Source organism: Leptopilina boulardi, unplaced genomic scaffold (assembly GCF_019393585.1).
Source record: "Leptopilina boulardi isolate dan_hultmark-lab unplaced genomic scaffold, ZJU_Lbou_2.1 LbouV2_51, whole genome shotgun sequence".
Lineage (NCBI taxonomy): Eukaryota > Metazoa > Arthropoda > Insecta > Hymenoptera > Figitidae > Leptopilina > Leptopilina boulardi.
Window position 1 is genome coordinate 2,792,139 of NW_026137996.1, and position 21,227 is coordinate 2,813,365.

The 21,227-nt window shown below is 27.6% G+C and overlaps 1 protein-coding gene across 1 annotated transcript in view; it reads left to right on the plus strand.

The window, feature by feature from the left end:
* The window catches only part of LOC127289757 (S phase cyclin A-associated protein in the endoplasmic reticulum), a 29,559-nt gene that overhangs the window by 296 nt on the left and 8,036 nt on the right, over positions 1–21,227 (plus strand). The window contains exons 2-12 of the mRNA XM_051317884.1: positions 321–544; positions 664–1,886; positions 2,000–2,724; positions 2,791–3,271; positions 3,360–3,542; positions 3,780–4,031; positions 4,112–4,555; positions 4,648–4,757; positions 5,044–5,167; positions 6,507–6,670; positions 19,415–19,838. Of these exons, the coding sequence (XP_051173841.1) occupies positions 334–544; positions 664–1,886; positions 2,000–2,724; positions 2,791–3,271; positions 3,360–3,542; positions 3,780–4,031; positions 4,112–4,555; positions 4,648–4,757; positions 5,044–5,167; positions 6,507–6,670; positions 19,415–19,838 (4,341 nt within the window). The 5' untranslated portion in view covers positions 321–333. The remainder of the gene's footprint in view (positions 1–320; positions 545–663; positions 1,887–1,999; positions 2,725–2,790; positions 3,272–3,359; positions 3,543–3,779; positions 4,032–4,111; positions 4,556–4,647; positions 4,758–5,043; positions 5,168–6,506; positions 6,671–19,414; positions 19,839–21,227) is intronic.

Below are 21,227 nucleotides of genomic sequence, written 5' to 3' on the forward strand. Positions count from 1 at the left end.
AATATAATTATTTTCTATAGAATAAAAGATGATTGAATACTAATATTTCATAGAAACTATATTGATGTTACTTGTGTTTTGTTTACATAACCTCACACATGTTTATTTTTGAATTATATTAGTTTAATGTAAATAATATATGCTTTCAGTAATAATTTATTTGTGTTTTATATAAAAATATTAATTCGTTGAGAATAATATTCATATTTTAAATATATAAGAAATGTATGGATTTTAAATTCAAACAAAACAAAAGTGCTTCATCACTTTTCAAAATTTTACCTGTTTTTAGAAAATTTAAATTTTATTCTAAATTATAGGTTACATTTGAAAATGGAAGACGTTAGGCTATTGATACAAGAAGAAGGAAGAGCAGCTAGAAATTTAATAGCTTTTAACGTGCCAGTTGGTACAAGTAACTCGGAGAAAATTACTCGTAAACCTCCAAGTGTTCCCAGAGCAACGTTATCAAGTTCTACGAAGCGATCAGTGAAATCTAACACACGAGTAAGATCTGCTTCTACTGGACGTGATAAAAAATCTGGTATGAAAAATATTATTATCTAATTAATTAATTAAAATATAATTACTTTGAATATATTTTTCTATCATAAATATCAAATAAAAATGTTTTTGTAATAAATTTATTAATTTTTATTTTAGAACTACATGCACGATATTGGGCATTTTTATTTGGCAATTTACAACGAGCCATTGATGGAATTTATCAAACCTGCGAAGAAGATGAAAATATATCTGAATGTAAAGAAGTAATTCTAGTTTTAGAAAATTATGTGCGGGATTTTCATAATTTGATTGAATGGTTTAAAGTAAAATGGGCTTATGAAAGTACAGTGCCACCATTGAGACGCACTCCATTAGCATGGGAAATTAGAAAAACTTCACCATGTCGTTTATGGAATTCAACACCAAAGTCAACAAGTCCCCTCCAAAGATCAAGCCCTACAGGTTCTGCTTGTAAAAGTCCAATTGAAACTTCATTTGACAGTAGATCTGTCTCAAGTGATGGTAAAATTAATTCCATACAAGAGGAACCTGATAAAATTTCTCACAATGAATTTAGCGATAAAATGAAAAATCCAAACGAAACACAAAAAGTTGTTGTCAAAAAAAATGTCGAATTAATAAACAACGATAAATTTCAATTAAAATTAAAAAAACCAACTCCTATTACAGGAAACGAGAGTATTGACAATTTTAATCATCAAAATGAAAATGATAATAAAAATGTCACTGAAATAAAAAATCTTTCAAAGCAATCAATAAATTGTAATCAAAGTGTTGGTACATTAAAAACAAACACCGAATCTAGTGCCGTTAATAAGAGCCTAATAAATGAGAAAGGAAATTCAAGTAATAAGAGAAACGTAGAATTAATGAAGAATGAAATTAATACAATTAATCACTCATACACGGAATATTGTAATGAAAATGAAAATAGAAATATTTCACGTAATCAAACTGAAAGTGAAAAGAGAAATTTAGAAAAGACTTTATCTAGAGAAAATTCACATTTAGTTTCGAAAAGAAATTTCAAACCAATTGTGAAAAAGCAATCAACTTTTCAGACTCGAGAAACTGTTAAAAGTAAAGTTATCAATCAAACTAGTGGTACTACTACTACTACTTCTAGTGCAACTGTAAATAAAACTCGACTCAAAGTAAATCCTGTAATGCAACCAGCTTATTCAACTGTATCGAAAGGTAGACCGTCAACAGCAAAACCTTCAAGAAATTTTCCCGAAAGACCGAGAATGTTTCGAAGTAAAACAACTTTGTGTGCCAGGGAAACAAGTGCTGCTCCATTAAGACAGGGAACATCTATTATGATTAGAAGACCACTACAGTCACAGCCTAACAATCAGGTATTTATTCACATCAATGCGTAAATTTTTAAATAGTTTGCCAAAAGTTAATTTAAAAAAAAAATTTGTACATTAAAAATTGCTTATTTCTTTAATTGTGATTTATTTTTTAGAAACATGATCAGCATTCCAATAAGGGAGGCGAGGACATAAGTACTTCTGTTGAGGTTCTACCAAAAGAAAATACAAAAGTGAAAGAAGACGGTGATGGATGGCAAACAGTGCGAAGTCGTTACAGAAGAGGAAGTTCAAATAATCTCAATATGTCAACTCGTTTTCATAAACCAAGCACTGCTATTTCGTTGCCAGCTCTTTGTTTAGATAATTCACCGGAGAAAAATAAAAAATCTTTCACACCCGATGGAAATCAAAAACAACGAAAAAGTAAAATTATCGGTACGAAGAATAATGAGAAAAAAGAATTAAATCTTAAAATTTCAAATGACAATGTAAACGTAAATGTGAAAATATTTGATGAAAAATTGGACCAAAGAGATATACCGAATATCACCGATACAAATTCAACATCTGTAATAGCAGCTATTTTTAAAAATGAAGCCGAACTTTTGGAGAAACGAATACAACAATTTATGGCAGCGCAAGCAGAAAGGGAAAGAATTATTTTAGAAGAGGAGAGAAAAACAGAAGAAGCAGATACTCAACGATCACAACAACTTTGCGATGAGGAAGCATTTTTACAGAGACAAATCATGGAATTGGAATCTACCGATATTGATGTCGATACAGAAACTGACGATATGGATGGCGAAATGGTTTTAGAAATAGAAGAAGACATTTCAATTGGTCCAATAATTGATAATATTAGCATAGAAGATAGGTAAGTATTTCAGAAATATTTATAGTCAATTTATATAAAATTTGCATTTTTGTAATTTTTTTGTAGATATGAAAATATGCTGGAAGGAATGTCATGGGCCGAGCAAATGGATACTTTAGCTCAATTACAAGCATTAGATGCTCGTCATCCTGGTCGAGCTTTGGAGCTTCATCAAAAACTCTCATCACCATCACGAAAGAGATCTTTAGCAGAAACTTTACGACGTTTTCAAACAAAACAAGATTGTGCTCAGCATAAACGTCAAAAACTTTTGATGGAAAAATCACAGAGATTAAGAGAACTCTTGAATAAAGTTGAGGATGTAAAAAGTGCAAAAACTCAATTAATTGAAGACAAAAGAATTCGATTGGAAATGAAATTAAAAAGAGCTGAGGAGAATAGAACTCAACATCTTTTAGAGGTTGTAAGAAAAGCTCACGATGAAGATTCGAAATTAAAGGAAATTGCCTTTATTAATGAACTTGAGGCACAAAATAAGCGTCACGATTTTATGGCATTGTGTCAGGAACAAGAGGAACGTTTGCAGGTAAGTCGAGTGAGATTTAGAATAAAAATTATTATTGTAAGTAGTGTAATGTTGAAAAATGATTAAAAAAAAAAAAATTTTGTTCTAGAGTATCCAAGAAGAACGTCAACGTCGACAGGAGGAAAAAGCAGCAAAAGAAGCTGCTGCAGAGGAGCGTAGACGTGCACTTGAAGCGGAGAGACAATTGCGAATACAAAAAATGCGTGAGGCTCGACGTGAACGTGAAGAGCGAGTAGGAAAAATGCAATTAGAGAGGGAAAAAGAACGTCAGGTATTTATAGTAATAATAAAATACTATATTCCATAATAAGACATTAAAAACATTTTTTTATTAAAAATTTTGTTAATATCGAAAACTTTTGCTTGCCCGTCAGCTGCTGCCTCTAGCGGCATTTTTTGTACTATAATTTTACTTTTCGTCATCATATATGTGAATATTAAATTTTTTTTGTATTATTTTTTTCTTCAATAATTATTTTAATTGAAAATAAAATTTTTTATTTTCTAGGAACTTGCTAGAGAAAAAGCGAGAGACAGGGAAGAACGTTTGTCGGCTCTACACGCTGCTCAACTGGCAAATCAAGAAGAATTACAAAAGAAAATTGCTCAAAAACAACAGGAATCGGCTAGAAGACATGTTGAAAATATTGAACACATACGACAAAAAGCAGTGGAATTGTCAATTTTGAGATCAGAAGAAGTGCCTCCAACTTTAAAATCATATCCTGCTCAAAAACAATGTTCTCTTTGTGGAACATTGGTAAATTGAATTTTTTTATTTGAATTTTCTTACAAAGTAATAGAAATTTTTTTTTTTTAATTTATAACTTATTCACACAGATTCCAAATGAAGTTCACCTTCTAAGTCATTTAAAGGAGAAATCTCATTTGGAAGCGGTACGAAAAATGCACGATGGTCGAGAGCCTTGTCGAGATGAATTACAACGTTTTAATATAACACAAATACGCGATATACAAACGCCATTAAAAAATAATAATAGTACAAATGAAAGTAAGGCGGCTAAAGAAAAACAAAAGGCATTAAAACGTCGAAGTAGAAAAATCAAACAACGTATGGCTGTTCGTGGACAAGAATGGGAAGAATCTTTCAAAAAGGAGAATACCTCCTTTTCTTCAGAATCGGGAAATAAAATTAAATTTAAACGAAATTTAAAAGATTTAGAAAAACTTTGTCAAAATCATGCAAAAAGTTCATGGAGCACTAGTGTTATTGCCAGTTTGGAAAGAAATTTAGGAGAACTTAATCGTTCCTTATCAAAAATTGTGAATATATAAAATTTTAAATACATTAACAAAAAATTTCGTTAAATTTGATTTTCTAAGAGAATTCAAAAAATATATTTTTTATTTTTCAGTGTTCTTCAGATCAAAAGGCATTTCTTCAATTAGGCGGATTCGATATTCTTACAAGTCTGTTAACATTGGGTTTAAACACTCAAAATCCACCAAATGCATTGCCCAACAAGTAAATAATTTAAATAATAAATAATTTTTAATAGAATGTCAATTTAAATTAATATCATTAAAATGAATAATTTAATAAAATTTGCCAATGCTTAATTAGACAGATAAAGAAACTTAATTAATAATTTAAATTACATAGTTATTTAAGAACTGTAATTTCTTGAAAATAATTAATAATTTGAACAAAAGTCAATTAAATTGACATCAAATAAATAAGAAATGAATTTAAATAAGAATAATAGTATAAATAAAATATTTTTATTAAATTGTTAATTTTTTTCTTTCAGGAGTCTTGTTTCGATATTACGCGTTTATAAAATTGGAATAATTGACAATATTAATAATATTGAAGCCATTCTATTTAGCAACAAAATACTTGTTATACTGGATCTAATTATTCATCGACTGGAGGTATTTAATAATTTTTCATCTATAATATTTTTTAAAATCGCAAATTTTCAGAAAATTGTAAAAAATATTTTTTTATGCTCTAAAATTAGAGTAAGTTTCTTGCACCCTTATATCATATAATCTTTAAAAAATCGTTGACAAAAGAAATTCATTCTAGCTCTTTACTTTTTTTGTATTTTATTTTTTTTGTTTCTTTTCTTTTGTGACTCGTAAACTTGTGGCCTTAAAAGCAGACAAAATCATGAGCTCACTGTTCACACTTGGTATGTGCGGCCCTGATTCCCCCCCAATTTCCCCCATCAAATGCATTAGCGGCGAGAGAGCTTTTAGTGACGTCACACACACTAGAATCCTTTGGGTAGCACTGAAAAAGAAAGCAAGAGTAACCGTGTGAGATATACTCACATATATATACATACATCTGTATTTGACACAAGCTTTTGAGATTGACTATTTTATATTTTTGTTATTGGCGCTTATATAAGTCTATTTGAAAGATCGAGTCCTCATTTTCATTTTTGGTCTCGAGGAAATCTTCTTTTATAATCAGTGCTGCCTTGTAAAAACTATTTTAGATCTCTATTTTTAATTTTAATTCTTATTAAATTTAATATATTTTTATTTAATTGAATTAATAAAGTATGAAATTAAATTTCATTTAAACAAGAATTAAAATTTAACAAAATGATAATTTTCTACAAATATATTGACTAACCACGCGTACTTTAATTTTGTTTGAAAATAACTTTATTTTATCATTAATTTTTATATAATAACCAAGTATATTAAATATAAATTTAATATATAAATATTTAAATTTAGAAATTTGAAAGTTTTTGAAATTTTAGTTCTGTTTTTTTTTCTATTGTAACTCCTTTTTTTTTTTTGTTCAATTCGTGCAACAACCCTATTATTAATTCCGAAAAGAGAAAGCGACTCATGGATCATTGAGCAGAGATACTTATTGCTTTATATAGATAAAGGGGGTACTTTCCCTCAAATCGAATAAACTTTCTATGCCAATTCGGTGAGCAAATTTACAATTTCAAAAATAAAAGAGAAAAAAAAAACCAAATGGTCATCGGTTCTGATGTTTGACTATTAAACCGTATGTCGACGTAATTGAAAGATATTACACATAATTTAAGAGAACAAATCGTAAAAATTGAAATAAATTTTATTAAAATTGGAATTAATTCTATTTAACTTTATTTATTGAAAAAATTAGATTTATATTTTCAATTTAATTGAAATAAAATTCTATTAAATTTGAAGAAAAAGAAATTATTTTTTTTTTTTTAAACTAAATCATAATTTCCTATTTTTTTTTCTCGTCTAGGCGGTGACCGCTCTTGACGATCACTCTCAAGCTCAGGAAGCTTCTAACAACACAAGCGGAAACGGATCTGTAGCAACTGGGGCCATACAGTTGCTCTGCAGCCTCATTTCTGAAGTGCCTTTCGAAAAACCTACCCTCCATGCTCGCCTACAGGACATCGTTGGGTGAGTAGTTTTATTTTCACTATCGAATAAGGGTTTAATGCTCTTTTGACATGCAATAAAGAGCAATCACTTTCTCTCTTTATCATCAATACATTTATTCCGTCTTTTATTTATTATTAATTTAGAAATAAAAAAAAAAAAAAAAAAAAAATTATTTTTCCACTAAAATCGGAAAAGTGTTTTTCTATTTTAATAATTATAAACATAAAAGTTAATTATAGTAAATCGATGGACCACCTGAGAAAGATAAATACAAAACTGTTTTTGAATTTGACTGAACGAAGTCGACAAGTTTTGACTAGTGACATGAAACAGAGTGTTTTTATTGCATTGCTCATGTGATCTGATCTGGGTCTCTACAAGATGAACTACACCTGGACCAACTTCCTTTTTTTTGAGACCCCCCAAAATGCAGCACGTGACGCCACTCTTAACCCTTTTGGCCCATAGTTCTGGTTTCCATTTAAACATATAATATTTCTTCAATCTACTTTTCCCTTCTTTTTTTTCTCGCTTGCTCTTTTAACTGCGTCTGTAATCTTATCTGAAAACAAGACATTGGTGTTTGCGTAGGTGGAAACCTTTTTTCAAGTATATTCACGGAAAAGAGTTGCGATCTATTTAATAATATTGCTTCTAAAACTTAAAATAATAAACTAAATCAGACGCCATTAATTCTTTTTGTATTTTTTTTAAATAAGAGTTTTCGCATAAATCGAAATGTCGCATGATTAAATCTTGTTTTTCTTTTCATTGTTGTAACTGTCTTGATTTCACACGGTTTGTTTTTTTTTCTGTGATTTTCTTTATATAATATTAGGTTTAAAAACAGGTTACGATTATCGATGAGTGGCGAAGCGTTACGCCTGGGAGCGCATGATTAATTTCCTGCCGATTTTTAAAAGAGAAAAAAAAACCTAGTCACGATTTTAATTCAACTACCATTATTCTGCGTGATATGTACATATATATTTCTATTCCTGTATATATATTGATCCATTGTATAAAATGCACAAAATCTGATATCTCTCGATCAATCATATTTATATATATATAGGTATAACAATTTAAAAGTAATGAGACACCAATTTTCGAATTTGAAATTTTACGAATTTTTCATTATATTTTTGTTACCGATAATTTGTATTTAAATTATAGATTACTAGCAAAATTAAACGCGCGCCAAATTTAATATTCAATTGTTTGTTATAAAGAAATTAAAGATTAATATTATCAATAATAATTTAATTTATTAGAATATTATTACATATTAAATAATAATAATGAAAATTATATGTTTACAGGCCTCGGATTATACGACTTTTTCCGACTTTTTTCAAAAATACGACTTTTATCGACTTATTTTAATAAAATGCGACATTTTTTTTTACATTTGAAAAAAATGTAAATAAAATGTAACATTTTTTTTACATTTGAAAAAAATGTAAATAAAATACATTTTTTTTAGTATAAAATGTAGATCTTCTTCAGATCTTCTTCAATTCAATTATTTAACAAATTTTGAACTAAAATGATTCTTCACTAAATTAATTATTTTTAATAATTTTAATTAAATACATCACAAATTCAATTATATCAAAATTATTTTTCAATTAAAATTTTTATGAAATTTAACAATTGTTTATAATTTAAAAAAAAACATATCACAATAAAATTGAATTATTTTTCAAAAATTTCAATTCAAAATAAACTAAAATTCAATTATTACAAGAAATTTTAATTCAAAATCAATTAAAATTCAATAATTATCAAAAATTTTCAATTTAAAATTTATTTATTTACCAAGTTTTCAAATTAAAATGAAATAAAAGTAGATTATTTTCTAAAATTTCTATTCAAAATTAATTATTTAATTATTTTATTTATTTAATATTTAATTAATTTAATTTAATTTAATTTAAATTAAATTTAATTTTATTTAATTATTTAAATTTTCAATCAAAAATGAACTTAAATTAAATTATTATCCAAAATTTCAATTAAAATTCAATTATTTCCCAAAATTTTCAATTCAAAATGAACTAAAATTCAATTATTTTCCAAATTTAAAATCAAATAAAATTTAATTATTCTCAAAAATTTGAATTCAAAATTAATTGAATTTTCAATAATTTGAATTTAAAAGCATCTAAAATTTAATTATTTCTAATATTTTCCATCGAAATTTTTTTCTTTGAAATTTAATAATTTCAATTATAACTCTAAGGAAATTCAATTATTTTTAACTATTTTAATAATATTCTTTGAAAATTCAACTATCTGAAACCATTTTTCAATAAAAAATGATTTTCAAATTATTGTATTTTATCCGCATTTTCTAATAAAATTTTTAGTGAAATCATCTAAAATTTTAATTAAAAAACACTTAAAGTTTCAATTAATTTCAAAAATCTCAATTTTAAATCTTTGGAAATTCAATTAAATTTAAAAAATGTTTTCCAAAAATTGTTTGATAAATTATTTTTAGTTCTGTAAAATTTAATAATTGATTGAAAATTAACAATATCTTTTGAAATTTAATTATTTCTAAAAATTTCAACTTTAACCCTTCGAAAAGGATTATTATTAAAAAAAATTTTTTTTATTTCAAAAATCTGTAAAATATTTTTGTTAAAATAAAAAACAAATCCACTTTTTTTTGGAATATAAATCGACTAAATCGACTTTTTTTGTGTCTTTAAGTTGATTCGAGGCCTGTGTTTTTATAATTAATATTTAATACGTATTCGTTGGCCCCTGGTACCTTAAAAATTAATTTTTAAAAATAAATTTTTTTCAAATTACTATCTTGTACGAAATTTTCTGGCGCATCTTTTTTCTCATCATAAATTTTTTGTATTTGTATACAATTTTTGAATCAATATACAACTTTGGCAAAAATGAGAAAAAGAATTGTAAAAATTTGACACGTCATAAGATTACTATTCAAAAAAACATGTGAAATTAGAAAAGGACAACTTCAAGTTAGGACAGAAGGACAGACCAAGCATTTTATTATTATATAATAATTATCAAAATTCTGACTATAGGGATTTGTTATAAAAGAAATTGCGGAACAAGGATTATGTCAAGAAATTGATAAAAAAAAAAAAAAAAAAATCAATTCGACCAAGATTGTTAGAGATGTTGACAATCTCAGCGGGCTTAAGAAGTAATCGCTGCGGATAATTGTCAGATGAGAGAAGATAGAAAAAATTAAAGTGTAAACACAGTTGTCCCTATATTAATTTCGAGAAATCGATCATCTTAGGGTGTGTTACCGTCAAGAATTACTTCGCGAATATCTGTTAATTCAAAATGGGATCAACCAGATAATTGACAGTATTATTAAAATCATTTCTTTTTCTTTCTTAACAAAAAATTCAAATAATTTAATTAAAATAAAGAATATTAATTATCACTTTCAATATCCAATAATATAATTTATAATTTCTTAATATTTTAATTAAATTTTTTTTTAAAATAATTTATTTACACGTTTTATAAATTTAAATATTGATATAATGGTATATATAAAATAATCGACGATAAATTTTTTTCCGCACTTGGCAAAATATTCTATCGAATTTTTGATAGTGTGTGAATACAGAAAAAAGGAAAAATTATCAAATACGAGTGTTTTACTTTAATTACACTTTTTTGGAGTGAAGGCTTTTTCTCTCTCTCTCTCTCTTCATTGACAAGTCACCCAGGGACTAAGTGTATACTCTACACAAGCATCTTCTTTGCGTTGACAATGCCTCTAGATATTATGGTTGATGATACTCTCTTGCTTGCCATGGCTTATTATGAAAATGAAAGGGCTTCACTTTGGTTCGGTACGTGATTAAATCAGAGCTACACGAAACGAGGTTACGCCGAGATGACAGCTTCTTCCCCTCCTTTAAAGGAAGAACAGAAATCCATTTTATTAATAACGGCATTACTGTTTGATCTGATATAATTCAGTTTTGCCGTTACGAGAGCGAGAGAAAAAAAGCTTTTTTATATACTATATATTTTCATGTAAAAAGTATTTTCTAATATGCAAAAGTGCGATGCAATAGTTACAAAAAAATTGAAAAAAAAATGCAATTAGTGATTTTTATTTAGATTAGAGGAAGAAATAAAGAAGATGAATGTATATAGATATAGGAAAAAAAAAACAGATCGAGTTTAGAAAAAAGAAATAATTCACGTGTGTTACACTCGTGCCATAGTATCGTTTGAGGTATAGGAAGAAATGGTTCAAGTTCCAAGTCGAAGAAGGAAGGGAAAAGAGAAAAACACCATGGGCATGGGGGGGTGAATGAGCGAAGCGAAGCGGGTCGGTTCGTAATCTGCTAATGGACTCTTTCCACCCAAATTCACCCTCGCTAGCCCATTCTCCTCTTCTCTGTCCTATCCTCCTCTTCTTAGTTTGAGACCACCTACCCTCTTCCGTATTTGCTACCCACGCTTCAACAAGAGCGAGACGTTCGCACATTTTACCTTCCTCGTGTATATATATATAGAACCAAAAACCATCATATATATATGTGTAAATATATATATAAAAGGAATCGAACGAGAAAAATATGATTCGACATTCACTTTTTTGATTCTCATTGTTATTGACTTTCTAGAATCTTTTTTTAAATCTTTTGAGCCGATGATAAAACATTTGAAGCAATTAATTCTTTTATTTCAAAACTATAATAGTTCATTTAATTTCTTTCCTTTAAAGTTTTCATTTCTTCTTTTATTTCCTTTTTATTATCAATTGAATTTTATTTCTTCTTTATCTTCATTTTATTCCTTTTTCAAATTTTCTATTAATCCATTTCTTCAATTCGATTTATTTTATCGTTTTGATAAATTTTGATTTATATATTATAAAAAGAATTCGAAATTTTTGCAAAAAATTAAATATTCTATGCATTTTTAAAGTCCAGTGATGATAATATTTATGTAACTACTGATCATCTGGCAGTTTGGATTAGGATTAAACGGCAGATGCTCTTTTAAACATCAGCTGGCCCTGGCTCTCTGTCCAATATATGAATTGTGGTTTAGAGGTGGTCTTGGACAGTGATTCATTCTATATGTTCAAACATGATTACATTTTATGTATATGTATGTATATAAAAGTGAAGGTATCGAGTAGCTGTGGCTTTTGTTAATCCGTATTGTCCTCTCAATGCAATTTAAAAAATTCATTTCAAAAAGAAACACAAACATATATCTATCAAATATCATATATATACGCGAGTATCTTCTTACTATTTTAAATGTTGACTATTTTATAAATTCTTTAATCTTCATCCTTAATTTAAGATTTTTCTATAAAATTAGAAATATTATTTTTTTTTTATCTAGCAACATTAAAAATTAATTTTTTTTTTGTAATTTATTTATTTTGTCTAGTAACCGATTATTTGAATCAAATAAATTATTTTTCAGTATGGAGTGTTAATTGTTGCTATTGTTTAACTAGTTTATTTTTTATATATGTATATACTTGTTTCGAAATTTTGAATAAAAACCTTTAAAAATACAACGATGAAATTATCACTGTTTAACTAAGCTTTGGTGTAGACGATGAATAAGATGGTTTTCATTTATAATTTTAAATCCATTCATTGTTGAACTTTTCTATTGTTTCACTATATAACGACCGTTTAGCGAGTTTCAGGCTGGTACTAATTACAAAGCCTTCTAAATGTTCTTGTTTAACTTTTGTAAATGAGCTTTACTATAACTTTGTACCGACATCAATATCGTTTCTGTCTCTTTTTGTCCTTTGACAAACCTTTTTTTTTCTTCTTTTTAAATAAATCTACATTTATTTTTTTTTTTATTATAATCCGAAAATAGTAAAAATTGCCAGAAATGCGCAGAAACTCCGTTTCACTTTTCAAATATATATATAGTAAAAATTACTTTATTCGTTTTTCCATTTTTCTCCGGATAGAATTTCAAAAACTACAAAAACAAATTGTAAATTCAGATGTTCATTACATGAACATTTTGCTTCCTCTTTACGATCAGCAAAAAAATTTGCTTCCTCGTGGAGAAAGCATTAACATTGAAATAAACATACAAAAATAATATAAACATATGAGTACCTATATAGATTTGAGTTAAATTTAAAGAATTAATGGACGTTAAAAAATCAAAAATTCACATTTTAGCTGAAATTTCTAAAAATTAATGAAAAATAATATATAATTTATAATTATTTACAATTATATCGGTTTGTTTCAATGCAAGGAACACAATTATTTTATATTTCAACTTGAATTTAAATAAATACAAAATTTTTGAGCTAAAATGTGTATTTTCTATTTTTTAACTTTCATTAATTTATTAAATTTACCTCAAATGTATACGTAAGGAATACGATTTTATTATATATATATAACCTTAAATTTTTCTATATTTAAAAATTTTTTCGATTAAAAAAAAAATTTCGGAAAAAAGATGATAAAAATTATTTTTTTTTAAAATTTTTTAAAATCCTTTGGTCAGATTTGAGATATTAATATGATAAATGAGCCTACCAAATTTTATCTAAATCCATTAAGTTAAAGTTATCTTCTAAACAAAAAAGGGATCCACTTTGAAAATTTTTATAAACCAAAGGACTACAAAGCTTCCTCCACGAGGAAGCAAAAAAACTATGATATTTATTTTATGGATAAAAACGAATTTCAATTTATACTAAATTATGCATGTTATTTATTGGAAAACTAAAATCTCTTGTAATTGATATGTCAATTTTATATAATAAAAAAAAACAAGTTAATTGCTTCATAAAAAGTTTAAATGCGCTCTATTATATCAGCTGAAAATTCATTATTACAAAATTATTATTTCATAAATATGAAAAAAAAAAATTTTAATTTAATCTTTACAATGCGCAATTTAAGGATCAATATATTACACTGAGAAAAAAGGTTTAAGCTGAGAACCAAATATTTCATTCAATATATGTGCAACTAAAATTTTTTGGTTGACACAGCTAAACTTTAGTTGACAACAACCAAAGTTTGTTTCAGACGACTAAATAAGAAAATGAAAAAGAATTTGGTAGTCTCAACCAAACTTTGGTTGATGTCAACTAAAGTTTAGTTGTGTCAACCAAAAAATTTTAGTTGCACATATATTAAATGAAATATTTGATTGTCAGCTCAAACCTTTTTTCTCAGTGTAATAGTATTAGTCGAAAATTGTGATTATCATTAGCCGCGCGGGGATAGTCCTATATAACTTCAGATATGAAGAGTTCAAAGTTAATACAAAGCGATTTATTAATAATTTTCGTTTAAATGATTTTATTATAATTTGGTTTTACAATTATTGTATAAAGTTACTATCGCATTAATTCATGAAAATAGAAAATTTACATAAATTTTCCATCTGCCGAAAATTCTTGTACATTACAATTGTTGTTCGTGTCCACAATTTATATGTAAAATCAGTCTCTCTCTCTCTCTCTCTCTCTATTTTCACCCCCTCTAAAATCACCCAATCATCCCGTCAATGCAGCTTTTCCACTATGGCGTATATAACACCACACCATATCCTGCTGTCCATATATATATATATATTTGGGGTGCAAGAGGCACTATACTGTACTGACGAAATCCCGGTGTGAATGCATTACGCGTCAACGAACTCAAAGTAGCAATATCCTGACTTGCTGGCTGTTGGAGCACAGGATTATAATAAATTACCAATTCGACGAGGCCTTGGACAATTTGACCTTGTTTCAAGCTTTATTTCGCCGATTCAACCCTCTCGCTATGAACAGACCTGTGCAAAATTGATTTGATTAAATAAATTTCACACCAACATTATAAAATATTGTAAATTTATCAAATTCATTTTGATTAAACAAATTTCCCTCTAATATAACACTTCGATCAATTCATTCATGAAATAAAAGTACAACTTTTTTTTTCTCACAATGAAAATTTTAATTCTATTTATACTTTTTATTCATCTCTGCAAAATATAATAGCACGCAGATATCATATATAGTTGAGAGAAGATGACACCTCTCAGAATATGTACTTCCTGAAACGATTGGGGTTGAATTTTGGGAGAGAGGGTGGAATCTTATTTTAGGGAGAGAGAAAGAGAGAGGACACTTGTCACTCGCAGACTAAGGGGGGGGGGTCGATTACAGGGGTGGATTCAGGGACGACTCTGTAAATATTGTAACAAGTGTGCCGTCGCCACACTGCACTCAACGTGCTTCTGTATTTTCCTCCCTATATATATATATATAACAATCGATATCGAGAGACTCCAAAGACCTAGACAAAATAAAAACGAAAGTGACAGCACTCTCCTGTCAATCCTTGATATGTCAATTTAACAATCCTCACTTTTTTTTTTTTTTTAAATCTCGTCAGAATCCTATAAATATTCAGTTATATTTCCCATTTACAGATTTTTACTCCTAAATGACAAAAATTTTAGATTATTTGTATCAAATAACTTTCCAAGAAAATATTTATTTGATAATAAGTTGGATAATTATATTGGTATTTGTAAAACTCATTCATCAATTATTAAAAAATAAAAAAAATAAAAAAAAAAAAAAAAGAATGTGTAAGTGGTCGGAAATCGGAAGTACGTGCAAGTGCATCAGCATCGCGCTGTCGGCTTGGGTCGAGATTACGATCTATCATTGAATGTTTGTGGGGGGTTGGAGCAAATACATTGAATTTATTTATTACTGCCGTATCCAAACCCCTTGTATATAGGCAGAAGGGAATCCACGCCTGGACTGGCAATCACTACCCCTGGGTCACCATTAGCTAACCATATGATTATTTCATAGCATCCCGTAGGGGTGCATATCTTTATATATTCGCTGAAGGTATATATATATATATATATAAGGGACTTCACGTTTTATACTTTATTGTCCTGCTCTTGCCTCATGCGATTTCGCGCATTTCATTCATTCATTCATTTTGCTCGCGCATTCGTAAAGGTTAAATAGATTTAAATCCCAAATTAAAGTTACAGTCGAGAGTATAATCCTAATTATTAACTCTCAATAAAACAATTTCGTTTTTTTTTATTAATGAGAATTTATGCGCTTATTTAAATTAGTTTTTAATTAACTAATTTTATACCAGAAATTAGTTTTTCTATACACAGGAAAAAAATTATTATACTCAAATAATTGCGACTATTACCAATATAGAAAATTAAAAGGCATTAAAATAAGCTGCTATTATTTTAATCCAATTTTGCTTATTTTAATACCAAAATGAATTAAAATAAGCAAAATTTGATTAAAATAAGCAAAATTTGATTAAAATAATAAGCGTTGCAGCTTATTTTAATGCCTTTTAATTTTCTGTGTTAATAAATATTTCTATGAACCAATTAAGGGGCGATTCATTAATTTTACGTATATATATCACTGTAAAAACTGGCCGTCTTAAAAGTGCAAAAAACGTCTTGTTTTAAGACGTTTTCGAGTCTAAGACACCAAATGTGTCTTAAAACAAGACGTTTTTTGCACTTTTAAGACGGCTAGTTTATGCAGTGTAAGGACGATTTTGGATAATTTATACCCCCCCCCCTCCCCTCCTATCCCAATGTAATACATAAGATTTTTCGAACCCTCCCCTCCCCCTTCTTACGTAAGTTTTTAACAATATTAATGTAATTAAGAAATAAATTACAACAATACAAATGGAAAAAAACTTGGCAAAATCTTACGTATAAGAATATAGCTTCTACCCCCCGACGTAAGACCATGTATAGAGATTTGATAAACCCTATAATTTTTATCTTATTCAATTTTTGGTTTGAAATACAGAAATTATTGTGGTTTCAGTTTATTTGATCCAAATAAAAATTATTTGATACAAATAAATATTTGTTTAATAATTAAGTAACCAATTATCTGAATAAAATAATTTTTTTCAGTAATTGAATTAATTATTAACACAGAAAATTAAAAGGCATTAAAATAAGCTGCTATTATTTTAATGCCTTTTAATTTTCTGTGAATTAATTTAAATTAGTGAATAAATTCTCACTAATTTAAATTTAGAGTTATATTAAAGTTCAGAAAATTGTTTTTAATAAAAATTTATAGAACAGTGTCAAAAACTCAATTTATTGAAATTTGAAAATTACTTTTTCAAAAGAATTTTTTGGGGTCGGATAAAATTTTATTTTTCATATTGAAAAAAAAAATTTTTGACATATATTGCAAGTCACACAGGAAAATATTTTTTTTACAACACAACTAATGAGGTAAGCCCGGATTGAAAAAGAATAAAAATATTAAAATATCATTTTATTAGAGGGTAATTTTCTGTGAATATATGTCAGATCGTATTATCAGGATGAACAATCGTTGAGCGGAACGAATTCGTGTTGTCTGGTTTGGAATATTACTTCGAATGACACGAGTCCGTATACACATATATATATATATAGGAACTACTCCCCCTTTGGAAATATTATTCATGTTATTATACGGGGTATTGGGGCGCCACACACGTAATCTTATATATCTCATTGAGGAAAGTGGTCTAAGTATGATTCAAGTATTCTAATCCAAAAGCCTTGTGCATCCCGTTGCATTTATTTAGCGAATTTATTTAATCCCCGACCTATCATCACAAGTATACATCGATACACTCGCCCCTCCCCCCCATATATTTTCGTTCGTGTTCGTCCATTGTATTTCTTACTTGGTTCGCGCGACTACAAGTGAAACTGAAGCTTAAGTGTTTATTTATCACGTTAACAATAATCGATATTTATATATGTCTTATTCATTTAAATTTCAACTTTATTTATAATATCAAATTATTTACTAAAAAAATATTGAATTTTTTTTTTAAATAAATATTCTTTATTATAATATAATAATATAATATAATAATATAATATGATAATATAATATAATAATATAATAATATAAATATATAATAATAATATAATTATAAATTATATTGTAAATATAAAATAAAAATAATAGAAAATAGTTTATTTTCAAAAAATTATTCCACTGAAAAAATTTATTTCATTCAAATAATTACGGTTACTTTACTAAAATATATATTTTGATTTGAATCAAATAAATCTTTATTTTTTTTGTATCAAATAATTATTTTATTTGAATCAATTAAATGGTATTTTGTTTCAAATACGGAAATTATTGGTTCAAATACAGTTTATTTAATTCAAAAAAAAAATTATTTGGTTCAAGTATAAATATTTATTTGCGATAATATAGTCAAATATAGAAGATTATTTTAATCAAATAAAGTTTTTTTTTCAGCGCAGGTTTTGGAATAATTAAAAAAAAAACTGTTTTCTGTTATTTATAATTTGGAATATCTAAACTTGGTTTTCAAAAATCTGTCTCATAAATTTATATCAGAATTTGTAACATCAAAACTTCCCGGAGTGTTTGAAAAAAACAGTTTTGCAATATTTCAATTTAAAGTTCAGTTAAAAAGATTTCAAAAATACTTTTATATGTCTCACACGATATCGTATAATATTAAAAATAGAAGATAAATCAGTTTCTCTTAAATCAGTCGAAATAAAAATTTATAAAGTATATATATATTATTTTCAAGAAAAATCGCACAAATTTATATATTTTATCTTACAGAAAATTAAAAGGCATTAAAATAAGCTATTATTTTAATCCAATTTTGCTTATTTTAATACCAAAATGAATTAAAATAAGCAAAATTGGATTAAAATAATAAGTGTTGCAGCTTATTTTAATACCTTTTAATTTTCTGTGCTCAAGTCTTTTTTAAAACAATTTATAATATTTATTGATTACAAATAAATTATGAATTGTGATTAATTTGATCCAAATATCAAAAAAAAATTTTAATGAAATTTTTGTAAATGATAACACGACGATACACCGGGAGGATTAGCTTTTAGCTATATATATATAGTTATGATTAGACACGACAGTTGGTCTTCATGCATCAGACATATACATATATATACTATATGCTTTACACTTTTTGTGTTTGTATTGGGGCACAGGCGTAAATTCACATACAAGGTTGTAAAAGGGGGTGGCGATAATACGCACTGACAGCACGCACCCTATACTCTAGTGTACTATGGGGCTCCAAAACTAGAGAAGAGAGAAGAAAAAGCAGGGGTTATTGGGCCAAAAAAGGGGGGGGGGCGAGAAAGACAACATCCATATATATACATATATGTTTTTGTGTATGAATAACAACAACCCGATAGAATGAGCATCGCGCTCAACTTCTGTCTTTTTCACTTTTTTACTCTCTTTCTCTCTCTCACTCTTACTCTATGCAGAATTACCCACTGATGTTATAATCCTCTCGTGTTACGCCGTCACACATGCTATCCCTTAAGCAATAGTTTCTCCTCTTCTCCCATATGCACATTTCACAGTCTGTCAGCTTCACATCATTCAGATCAGTACTTGCAATTTATAAATAAAAATAATCAATTTCATGAAAAAAAAAATTTTTAGCCAAAAACTTTCACAAATCTGGTAGTAATTACCAATATTTTTGCAGAAAAAATCTAAAATAAAAAGAATTCGAAAAACCTATAGTAAAAGAAGAAGAAAAAAAAACAATAGCTTGGTGGTCCATGAATGACAATAATTTGACACCTAATGAATTAAATCCCGCACTGATATATATTATCTAAAATTGAAACTTGGAATTTGAATATAATTTCCCTAATCCTTTTGACTTACAGGTATCTGGTGATGGGTGGTCTTGTGGATCGCGTGTCACGTCACAGTCGAGCATTGATTGAGACTGACTTTTTTTTGGATCAAGAACGAGATTCAACTCTTCTTTTAGCTTCCTATGACCTCATGTCACGTATTTGTTGTCATTTAAAACGAGTTTTTAAACAGGATGAAATCACTCATTCAGGAGAGAATAATAGTTCCGAACAATCAGCCGCAGAAAATCATCTTATAAGTTGCCTTGTCTCAACAGAAGCTGCCGGTGTTATTGGTTCACTTTATGCAGCAATTGCTCTTACATCACAAAATCAGAAAGGCTCATCTCCAACTCCAAATCAAATTGGTCCATTGCCTCCAACAAAAGCCCTCGCCAGTCAAGGACTCAAACTTCTTAGATCAATTGCCGAATTGGATTTAACAAAATTGCAGGTAAAAAAAATTTAAACTTTTTTCTTCCAAATTTTCATCATTATATATATATATATATATATTTAACTTGGCCAAGGTTTTTCTATTAATGTAATTGTGATGTAAAAAAAAAAAAACAACAATTTGTGGTGAATTTCGCAAATCGGAGACAATTTACTACGTTTATTGTGAGACAGACATTAATGGAGGAGGCCAACTCGCTGAAATAACGTAATCAAGCAATTACGAACTCAGCCGGCGTTTGCCGTCCTATCGGCAAAAGCTTTTACACGTCAACCCTTCCGGACATGTCTTACTCGTTTACTTTCCTTCTGAGGATTGACACGCCCTCGTGGGTAGTTTCCATTGGCAAGCCTGCCCTCCTACAATATAAAAAAAAATAATACAAGTTCGAAAAGAAATTATTGAAATCCATAATAATTCCAGAAAAAATTTGATCATTCGATAATTTTGCAATTATGTGAAGTATAATAATGAAGCAGGCTTCGAAGTCTATAGTAGGAGACCAAAAAAAGTGTGAAAAAGTAGCATTTTGAAGAAAAAAAGTGTCCTCTAAATTGAAAAAAAGTAGCATATTAAAAATGAAGTAAATTAGTTTTTTAAGTAAGAAATTTAAGTGAATATATATTTTGTTGTCGAAAAAATTGAAAATAAAAATTACTAGAATTAGGAATTCACAAAATTTTTATTAAATTTTGAAATAAACATGAAACATGGAAATATAATAGCTTTTTCTCGATATTTTACATTAGAAAGTAAAACGCACTGATTCATAACATTTTGCATATAATAAAACGTAATTGTTCTTTCATAACAATTTGTTTTTTAATAACACGATCATCATTTTAAGGAGTAAAAGTAACAACTTCTTTCACCTGATTATTTTTTAAAAAACTATCAATTGTTACATTTCGATTTACTTTTTGTTACATATCAACTTTGATTATTAGTAATTACTAATCATCCCCTATTAGTAATAAATTATAATAGTAATTAATTATAACAATTATTATTATATTTGTATCAATCCGGTATAACTCATAAATTATGCATTGACAAAAAGAATAAAAGCATTAATTACAGGTTATGACTGGCCATTTATGACTAAATCAAGCTGCGAGAAGTTGTCATCTAATCATATATAAAGTGCAGTTCACGCGTTCAATAATAAATTTCATTAATTGGCGGGCTTTTTGAAATCAAAAGAAACTAAAATTCTTAAATTCTGTCAATTTTTTTTTTACCTTTTTTTTGGAAAAAAGTAGCTTTTTGCCCAAATTAGTATCAAAAAGTAGCCCTGACCAAAAAAAAAATGGAAAAGTGTGTCACTTCGAAGCCTGTCAGAAAATATCTGTGAGATTAATAATGAAGACTTTGTGACACTATATG